The 11,224-nt window shown below is 34.6% G+C and overlaps 1 protein-coding gene across 2 annotated transcripts; it reads left to right on the forward strand.

The window, feature by feature from the left end:
* LOC18609570 lies at positions 6,113 to 7,227 on the forward strand. 2 transcript variants are annotated; one of them, XR_001926362.1, is made up of 2 exons: positions 6,113 to 6,615; positions 6,757 to 7,227. XR_001926362.1 is itself a non-coding variant. In XM_018114724.1 (2 exons), the coding sequence occupies exon 2, from the start codon at positions 6,774 to 6,776 to the stop codon at positions 7,074 to 7,076; it is 303 nt and encodes a 100-aa protein (XP_017970213.1). In that variant the 5' UTR covers positions 6,118 to 6,615; positions 6,741 to 6,773; the 3' UTR covers positions 7,077 to 7,227. The 2 variants fall into 2 exon arrangements, 1 of the variants encoding a protein (XP_017970213.1); XM_018114724.1 differs by having other exon boundaries at positions 6,118 to 6,615; positions 6,741 to 7,227.

The raw sequence follows: 11,224 nt of genomic DNA on the forward strand, positions 1-11,224 counted from the left end.
TGTTTGTGTATAACATTAAGTAGTTGTATAGTTTTAAACTTTTTATTTGACATTGAGTCATAATCTCACTTTCCTTTGGACTTTTATATTATAAAAGTGGATCTCTAGGCTTCAAAATTGTAAGTAGCGCTTCGAGAGCTCTAAAGAGTGAATACCTTGTAACTTTGTCTTTTGCTTTGTATGGAGCTAGAGCGGTTTAAGTTAGTATTTTTGAGAGGTTATTGAAAAAGGGTGTGTAAGGGATCTTGAATTGGTTTAAGGAATCATAGAGGTCAATTTATAGTATTTTAATTTTTCAATAATGGAAGACCAGTTTCACTCCGTGAATGTAGGCAAAAGGTCAAACCACGTAAATTTTTGTATTTTCCTATCTGTTTGATCCTCTGAATTTTATCTTTATTGTTTCTTAAGCAATTTTTATAACATAGTGTAAGGGACTGCTAGGGAAGATGAGCATTAACAATAATCATACTCATCTTGAGGGAGATTATAAAAAATGATGGAGTTACATCAAGCTTCACGAACCTAACTGTGCACATCTGAAGCATGTGAAGAGAAATGGTTTAATGAAACAGCACGTGCTGTAGAGTAGTTAATTGTTAAGTTTCCTGTTTTACTTGAACAAAAATGGTCTGCCCCGTCTTTATGCCTTCTTCCCTGCCCCATATATAAATTTTTATAAGTGTCTACTTGATGCTTGTAGTGTAAAATATCTTATTCTCGTATTCAAATAAAGAGTAAACCTAAACACTGTCAATGAAACAAATAAAATTTAATACTTTTCATCCCACTATTTTTCTGTTCATTCTTCCCTCTTTTAGTCACTTATTTTTTTCATGGAATTGGGAATTTTCAGTAAACGAAATTGCACTTATGTTGTGATCTAGAATTGAGAATTTTCGGTGAATGAAATTTAGGCCTCACACCAATTGAATCCTTCAATTTCTGATGTTTCATGCCAAAGAGAAAAGAGAGAAAAGAAGAAGAAAAAAAGGAAAGGAAAAGATAGAAGAAATTAGAGAGACGGGATGCGGGACCGCAAGGAAAGTAGAGGTTCTCAGTATGAAGATCCTTGACTGGAATGGTAGGGGTTTGAATGACAGTGTTAAAACCAGAACGTTGAGAAGGGTGATTAACAACACAGAGACATGGATGGGTTTGTTCAAGAAACAAAAATGGAGATAATAGATGAAAGAGATATTAAGCATTTAGCTCAATAGTTGGTGTATAATCCCCTTACCTTAAAAGTAGGGTTCGAACCCCTTCCTCTAATTAAAAAAAATATATATTGAGAGTGTAGGGAGTGACATGGATTTTGATGGGGAATTTATGCCGGACTGATCAGGGGGTCTACAGACGGTGTGGAATAAGGCAGTTTTTGTTAAGAAAGGTGAATTGCAATGATAAAGTTTTTGTATACAGGCACGATCGACAGCACCCTTTCTGTTTTATTGATACATGCAAATATGCAGGGAGACGAAATACTTTGCGTATGCATTGGCAAAGCTGGGCATGTTTCACAGGGGATGGATTCATTGGGGTGTTTGACGATTAGGTGGATTCAAAGTGTGTTCCACTGTGTTTTCCAACTCATAGTTATGAGTTGTCAATGTTTAATTTTACTTTTTGTTTGGATATGAGGATAACGTAATATTAAATAAATTATTATTTACACTAACTACAAGTATTAAGAGCAAAAATCTATAAATGGGGGAGGGAAAGAGACCCAAAGAGAGGGTAGAGGATTTTTGTTGGTTTCAGTTAGTTTGTTAATCATGATTTATAATTAATTAAATAACCTTGTGTGAGTAGTATAAATGCTACCGTTGTAACCCGTTTTGTTACAAGCCGAAAAAGTAAAATTTCCCCAAATCTTCTCCTTCCTTCCTCACAATCTTACAAAAAAAAAAAAGAAAAGAAAAAAGAGTTCCTTTGCGAGCAGCAAAGTTGCAGTGAATGGTTGCTCACATTCTAGATATCAACATAAATTTGTTAGTTGTAATATGCCCGTGCATGAACTAAGTTGACATAAAATTCTTCTTCCTTGTTGACTTGTTCACTTGAAAAAGATTTGAGAAAAAACTAAAAGAATGGGGGAACGCTCCATCTGTTTACATGCATGCAGCACTTGATCGAACGGTGTTGGGCAGTAGTGCTAGCTACAAGTCAGAGGCTTTGACACTCGGCTTCGTCATTATTATATGCTTAACTACAAAGGTTTGCTCCTTAAATAAGGATTTAATACTAGAGTACTCTTTTTCAGTGGTTTATAATTGGGATGAAAGAGGGCCTGGACCATTGTTTAGCAGTAGATGGAGGGCGTGGGCAACGGATACATATCACCAGCCAACGTTCAAAACGGGGCGGCTGCCAGTCCCAAAAGATAATGAGAGGGGGTTATATGGTTGTGAATCTATCAAATCATAAAATCTTTCTTCCAAAATTGAAAATTTTTAATTTCTTAATCTTGTGTAATCACTGTAATGCTACTCATAATCATGGGGTGCATTGGAGATATATATATATATTTACCGTCAAAATATGAAGTTTAATAATAAAATTCATGGTTAAGTAATTAAGGGAGCTAGCATGTTGAACTTCCCTTGCCTTGTGATTTTGGTAAAGCAAAAGGCAATGCTAACTTTAACTAGTAGTATGGTCATGGTAATGCTTTGCCATTATGAGAACAGCTTAGAGTGGTGGATGAGACCAACGCTTGTCCAGACAAATGAGAACATCTAGGGTTAGGCAAGGGGCATACCCAGGCACAAGTTGGAGGAGTGCTACTAATGACAAAAAAAGCAGTGAAAAACTTGTTCAATAAGTGTAAATTCCGAGAGAAATCGGAAAGGTGCCTACGTGCAAAAGTTAGTCTAGAAATCCATGATCCAGTTCCAACGGTGGATCGGTCTGGGTCAGTTTGTTTATTAAAATGGCGCTGCAGACAGGACAACCAAACTTGTCACATCCAAAGTATTGTCAGGACGCCTTGCTATTGTGTTTACACTGCGACAAAGACATCTTTTACCGACATCTTTTTATCGCAGTAAAGATTAAGATGATATTTTTCTACCATGCCTAATTTTACGTTTAAATTCCTTTAAAGAATAAAGTATAAAACCATACTTTTATCCTAAATTCTGAAATTCAAATGACAAGAGTAATTAAGCCTCCCTAGTCCCTACCTAAACAGACTAGAGAAGTAGGAAACAAAAGAAGGGGTAGAGATCCAAGTTTTAAAGGTTTGTAATACCAATCCTGGTGGGACCTTTTCATGCACTTTTCCTTCAAAGCTGGTTCTTTAAGCATGGAAACATTCACTCGAAGGGGGATTAAGTCGTAATCCGATCCCATTCCTAAAGAACTAACATCTTCTCAAAACCCAACCCTTCACTTGTCGGCTGACCAGACATTAAAAAACTTAGACAGCATTAGCCACGCAGGTTGCCACTTTCTTCTGAAACTCACCCTCTAATTAAAAGCAATGCCGAGTACAGAACAGACTGGCAAAAAGAAGCGTAATCTCTCACTTTCGACTTTGTTGTTTCCCCCTAACATATCACTATTTTTTACTATGCTTTTCCAAGATGAGTAAATTTAAAAAAAAAAAATAGTGAATTCAGTTTGGAAATTATGAGTGACTCTTTCTGAAATAAGTGGGCAACATTAGAAACTATTTGGGCTTCTTTAGGGGGAGTGACTAGATAGTAGTAGATATTTCTCTAGAAGAAGATACTTTCATACATCAATAAATTTATATATATATATATATATATATATATATATTTTATGATGACCTTCTTCTATATCCACTCATATATGGTCCTTGATAGAAGGTGGAAATTGATTTAAAATTTATCAAAAGATTTCAATTAGTTTAGTTAATATTTATTACCTTCAAAAGAAATAATTGTTGTTGGTCAAGGAAGAAATGCATGTGTCTACTAGATGTGAACATAAATTTTGGAATATTTAATAAGAGATGAAACTTATTCATTGACTACTCCCATTAAGTTCTTTTATAATTTCAATGGATCAACGGGGAAAAAGTATGTATAATTTTTCATAAATATTATATGTGTAATGAGAATATATTTATATATAAAGCTTAGTGGGTTAAATAGACCCAATTGACCATCATCTACATCTGACAATAAAATGAATTTAATGCCAAATTATAATTGCAGAAAAGAGGATCCATTGTTAAAGAGCATTCATATATGCATAAAAAATCTATTATATATTTCATATTTGTTTTTTGGAATTTGAAATCTTACTTTTCATTATTGACATGCAAGTGGAATAAATTAATAATTTAACCATTAACAATGGAATTACCGTTAGCTAACTTTAACATATATCTAAATGCTACATGTTATTAAAATTAGTTACCACGTCAACATATATACACATATTTAATGAATTGTTTAAATGTTTAATTATATTTAGGCTCCTAATTTGTTGGCTTATAATTAGGTGATAAGAAGGATAAGAATGATTTAAATACCAGTTTCTCAATTTATATATATGTATATATTTATATGATATTATTTCAAGCTGTGTATGAATAATATCTATGACGTATCACTTGTGATCAAGTTAAGATGAAATAATAATTAATTCTCTGGCCATCTTCATAGTTTCTTGACAAACACTGGGCCCGAACCCCGGCTCTGCAAACGCATTTGTTACGGTCCATGACAACAACCAACTCGCTATAATGGAATCGGGCTCTTCGGCCTGCTTCTCATTGGGCCCATAAACAGGTGAAACTTAGTTCGCAATGCTATGCTTTGCAGGCACCATTGCCGTCTCATTCACTACACTCCTTAACATTACTATATAAAGTCACCACCACAATTCCACTCCAAGATTGAACTTTATGCACTTCTCCATATCCTAACCACAATTTAGTTATCTTATCTCTTTGATAATCCAAAAAATAATTAATCAAATGCGTAAAAAACTAACATGAATATAGTTTTAACATTTAGTTAAGAGATAAGTTGAACAACATATCAAATAACAAATTTCCGACTCCAAGCTAAAATGTGAATCAAAATCCATGTTATTCATGTGATTACTTGAGTTAAAATCTATAATATAACGTAAAAATTATAATATTTATTTAGATCGCCATATCAATTAAAATTAACATATTCAATGCGTACCTTGACTTGGAGATTAAAAAGTTAAACCAACTCTAATTTATCTATATCACATGAGTTAAAGTTTATGAATCGACGATTTTTATTTTTAAAAAAAGAAAAACTTATGCAGCAATAGGAAAATTAAAATATTAATCTAAATCCCATGTTCCATGTCACTTGTGTTAAAGCAAACTTAGTCTACGTGTACCCCTTTATAATGAAGATTAGAATTCTGGATTTGAATATGGGCATAAGGAAAGACGTTGATATGCGTACTTAAAAAGTAAAAATAATTATAAGGACAAAAAGTAATTATTATAAGCGTCTTGCATGCTGTTATGTCGAATTATCATTTCTTGGGCCTCTTTTAAGAAGTGGGCCTGTAATTTTATGCCCACTAAAATATTATAGCTGATGTCTGGCAGCATCAGCACCCTCCAATCGTACCCTAGATAATGTCATCACCAAATTATTTTGGATGCTATTCTAATAATTTAACGACGTTTAATATCTTAATATGATGTTGGGTCACAACGATAGTAAAAGGAATAAAAAAATCTCTGGATGATGATGACGATGGATATCCTTGTCTAGTTAATATTATTATTTATATATATATTAAGTATTTGCTTGTACTAGCCCGACAATGATAAAATGGTGATGGATATGATGAACGTTCCATCATATTTTATTAACTCTATAAGAAGCTTAAAATATATTCATTCTTAAAGTCATTATCGTCGTAACTAGCATTTGTTAATTATAGAATTAAATGTGGCAAAAGAAGGTGTTATGTTTTGTGGAAATATTGCTTTCCATTATCAATGTTAGGAGGGTGGGATGTCATGTCCAAGGCGGCCCACATTTTTCATTTGAAAAGCATTTCAAGCCAGAGCAGATCCTAAGCAAAAGGCAAATGCAACCTGTTAAAGGGATATAATACGATATATACTAAGAAATTAATGTATACTTTCAATGCAAATTGGGGAAGGAAGTGATAAGCTAAAATTGACACACACGAGAATGTCTGCCATGATAACTGAGGGACCCCCTGCTCTCAGAAGATTTTTGGGAGAAGGGGGGAGCATCATCATCTGATCTCATGATTCAGATGCACGCTGAAAAGAGGAGGAGGAGATAAAAGGAAAGACCAAGGGTATCCTATTTGATGATGAGTTAGTATTTTTCTTTTTCTTTTTATTTTTGGAGTGGTTGAAGCATTAGGAAAAGGAAGTGATAAATTTAGGTGGGAGGTTAATGGTTTTGATTAGAAATCCCGTGACAGGAAAAGATCAGAGACAGATTTAGAAAGATAGTACAAGCCCCATCATCTTTTCTTATTTTTAACCATAGCCAATTGTATCTCTTTATCCATATCTTTTCCCTCTTCATTTCACAGCTACCGGAGACTCTAAACAAGTGAATCATCTGTTCATTTCCAGGTCATTCAAGACCCTTGTTAGAGGTACCATGTCTATTTTCCATCTTCACTCAACTGCTTTCCCTCTAAATATCACGCCTAGCTGGCTACACAAAAATAGGTGTAGTATTTCATGTGGCTTACTAATTTTCATGTTGAACTATGCTAAGCGTTGAAACTTGCCAGGAGAAAGAGAGGCCAGAATGGAGAGTGGGCAGATGCCAAAGAAGGATCTGAAGGTGGAGATTCCATCAGAGGCTGAAATGATAGCTGGTGGTGTCGAGTCTCATGCCGCAGCAGCGATATCAGGGCAAGGTGCGTCTGGAATTAGCAGACAGCCGAGTGTTACAAAGACCAATTGCCTGTGCTCTCCAACCACGCATGCTGGTTCATTCCGTTGCAGGCTTCATCGGGCCCCAAGTCTCCAGCGGACCAAAAGCATTGATTCTCAATCCGCATCCCTTCGGGATTCTACATCTAAGGCTAATTCTGCCACCGCTGAATGATCTAGTATTGCAGACGTATGGGGCCTCAACAATTCTCATTGTATATATATATAGTATAGTAGTGTACCGTGTGTTATCGACTTGTTGCTGCCACCAAGACTTTGTTTAAAAACCATTGTTCTGCTCTGCACTAACTATTTTCTTTGTTTTCTTGCTGGAGTTTTATTTCATCTCCTTCTCATCATAAGTTCATGGATGCTTGAGACATTTATAAACTTAATTCTAGGTTTCATCAATGAACGGAATCATTAATTAGGTGGGTCTCGTTAGTTCTTGAATGGGCATGGCGGATATGCTTATGTTGATACATGGGATTTTTAGGTTGAAATACCACTCCTCTAGCTAATTAGATACAATGACAAAGGTTATGTGTTCTGCCGGCCGAGGCAATGGGACTAAAAGGCATTCTCCTAATCCAAGACCAATCTGATACTGACAGTATGCGCCTAAGAAACAGTACAAGCAAAACAAACCATGCATCTCCTCTGAATTCTCTTGAAATATTAATCTCCTTAGGAACAACACAAGGTTGTATAAAATCTGCCAAATATGACCAAGCTTTTTCCTAAGCTTGTTCAAAGACTTATCTGGTACAGTTTTTGTGGAACCGTCCAACACTATCAGCTGAGGTTTGGCATGATTTGGGTGGGCAAGTGAAGAAAGAAAAGAAACAAAAAAAAGGAATGGAGCCCATGGCACTTGATCCTAACAGTGTCTGCTTGTAGATGGCTCTAAAATTTATTGGGGGTGAGCAATATCTGAACTACCACCAAACAGGACAAATGGGCACTCATGCGTCGGTACAGGGCTCTTTGATTTTGGATAAAGAAAACAGTTGCTCAACCTGATTTAATTGCCATCCAGAAGACGTACGTATCTTAAAAGCCCCCACCTGACATGCAGTTAAGTAGCAAGACCTTCAAGCGCCCACGTTTTCACCAAAGAAGATTATTCCCCGGTCCCAGAACAGAAATTTCAGAGATTTAGCAGTTGATGAACCGGGTTAATTAATTAATTATTATTTTTTTAATTGAGAAGTTATTACTGAAAAAGGTAGATGAACAATACAAGGGGAAATTTAAAAATATAAACAAGCAAAGCTAGAATAGAGCACCATGCTTCAACTCAAGATTTAAGCCTAGTTCAATTCTCAGATATTTCCCTCACAAGATTTTCTAGATTTATTGGAAATTTAAAGAAAATTAAAAAGCAGGTTATGGTTAAATTCTGTTAGAACACCGAATTGGAAAATACTGGAATGGCTTCAAGGCGTGTATCAATGCCATTGTCTTTAAAGTTTTATTCGTCCCACTTATAGTGTACAAAAGAGTTACCGGTGTACAAACCTCAAAGATACAATGAAGCCTAGTGATTAACGACGTTTTGCACTGACGAAATCAATCCACTGAGCACTCACCGGAATATAACAAGATTATCAAATTTTTATAGTATTTTACTGCAGGAAAATAGTATAGAAGAAAACTTGAGAAATTTGAGAAGGAAAAGAAAGTTTTTGTTTTCTGATGTACGTTCTGTTGGATAAAAATGGTCCTCTTTTATAGGCATAGATGCCTGTTCCCAATAGACACTGTTTGTGTTTATTTCAAAGAGTTGCTCCTGTTGGTCTTTTCCAACAAACGTGACTCTTTTTTTATTTTTTATTTTATGTTATTTTATTTATTTATATTTCTAATAGACATAACCTTTCTTTTCATTTTAATTTCCAGCAGTCACAATTTTCCTCTTATTTTGATATGAAATTATATCTTTTATTTGAAAATGTCCAACAATCCCCCACCATTTTCAAATTAATCCAAATTTTCGATAATCTTAAAAATCAATTGCATAAATGAATGTGTCTTCCGATTGAACCTTCACTTAGTGAAAACATATTAAAGTTAACCGAAATTACATGGTAGAATATGCCTTGAACCAACTATTCTATTTGGTTAACTGAACATATCTCACACCACGATTTCAACGCTAATGAATGCATAGTATCCGATGATGCTTTTATGGTCATGCGTCTGTATCCTCTTTTCATGAGTGCTGTTAGAACTAAGCTCTTGAACTCCTAGAAGTGGCCACACCTCACACTCACATAGGTAGATCCCATGAATGTCCCCGTAACTAAAGCATTCTAACAAATTATGTTATGGGTCTATTAAGATATATAACTCATTCTTTCCTTACCATTACAAGTACCTAGCACTTCACTTAGGATGGAATATAATATATTATAGTATAGTGCTAGCAGCCACATACAAATGATGTACTTTGTCTCATTGAACTTAAGACTTGACATTATACCAAGCGTTGAGTCAAGTTTCCACCATGGGTGACTTTCACTTTATGAGCTTGAGCCTCATCCCTTTTGAAGTCTTATTTACAAGATCTTTAGCAAGATTTTTTGTTAAAAGATCCGCCAAGTTTTCACTAGACCTCACAAAAGTTATAGTGATCACTCCATCATAAATTAATTGTCGAACATAGTTATGTCTTAATCCAATATGTCTAGACTTTCCATTGTACACTTAGCTATATGCTTTTGCTAGAGTTGCTTCACTATCACAACGGATAGAAATTGGAGAAATTGGTTTAGGCCGTAAAGACACACCATAGAGTAAATTTCTTAGCCATTCAGCTTCCTCGGTGGCAGCAGCCAATGCAATAAATTCGGCTGCCATGGTAAAATCAGTTATACATGTTTGTTTCTTGGACCCCCAAGAAATGGCACCCCCACCAAGCATGAAGATCCATCCGCTTGTGGAAGAATAATCTTCTAAACTTGTAATCCAACTAGTATCCAAATATCTTTCTAGTACTGATGGATATCCATTTTAGCAAAGTCCATAATTAATTATTTTCTTTAAATATCTTAATACTCGATTTATGGCTTGCCAATGCAAAGTACCTGGATTACTTGTACATCTACTTAACTTTTCAATAACAAATGCTACATCTGGTCTTGTACATGTCATTGCATACACCAAGCAACCAATTACTCTTGCATATAGTAATTGATCAACAGCCCTGCCAGCATTAGGTACTAATTTAATTTAAGGATCCATGGGTGTAGATGCTGGCATACAATTAGTAAGATTAAACTTTTCAAGCACTTTTTTAATGTAGTGCGATTGAGATAAAGTTATGTTATTTTCATCTTGAAATATTTTAATTCTTAAAATGACATTTGCTACACCCATATCTTTCATTGTAAAGTTATTTGACAAAAACTTCTCTGTCTCCTCGACTTGTTCCAAATCTGTACTAAAAATTAGTATATCATCCACATATAAACAAATTATAACACCTTTACCATTTGGAATTTGTTATATATGCACTTGTCAGGTTCATTTATGTTGTAGTCATTAGCTAAACAATTTCATCAAATTTTTTATGCCATTGTTTTGGTGCTTGTTTAAGCCCATACAATGATTTGACAAGTTTACAAACTTTATGCTCTTGTCCTGAAACAACAAACCCTTTTGGTTGTTTCATGTAGACGTCCTCTTCTAATTCACCATTTAAAAATGCTGTTTTGACATCCATTTGGTGAATTACCAATTTATAAATTGATGCAAGGGAAATTAGAAGTCTAATTGTAGCAATTCTTGCTACTGGAGCATAAGTATCAAAGTAGTCAATCCTTTGCTTTTATGTAAAGCCTTTGGCTACTAATCTTGCTTTGAACTTGTCTATGGTTTCATCTACTTTCATTTTCTTTTTGAAAATCCATTTTCAACCTATTGGTTTGGAACCTAGTGGAAGATCAACCAAAATCCAAGTGTTATTTCCCGTTATTGAGTCCATCTCATAATTGATTGCTTCATTTCAAAATGTAGAATCTTGAGACTTCATTGCCTCATCATATGTAACAGCGTCCGATTCTAAATTAAAACAATAAAAAATCTTATTGTCAATATTTTCTCTTGTTCCTTCTATAAAGAACATATAAAACTCTGGACCAAAATCTTTTACTTTTCTAGCCTTTTTGCTTTTCCTTATTTCTGGTCTAGATTCATCATTATTTCCATTTTGTTCCAATGGAATGACATTTGATTGAATTGATTGTAGTGGCTGTAGTTGTCTTAAAATAGATTTGAATCTATTTTCATCAAATATTGCATCTCTTGATTCAATAACAG

Source organism: Theobroma cacao, chromosome 2 (genome assembly GCF_000208745.1).
Source record: "Theobroma cacao cultivar B97-61/B2 chromosome 2, Criollo_cocoa_genome_V2, whole genome shotgun sequence".
In the NCBI taxonomy this organism is placed as follows: domain Eukaryota; kingdom Viridiplantae; phylum Streptophyta; class Magnoliopsida; order Malvales; family Malvaceae; genus Theobroma; species Theobroma cacao.

Excerpts from the sequence above, each read along its gene's own strand:
- LOC18609570 (XM_018114724.1), top strand. The coding sequence starts at position 6,774 with ATGGAGAGTGGGCAGATGCCAAAGAAGGATCTGAAGGTGGAGATTCCA.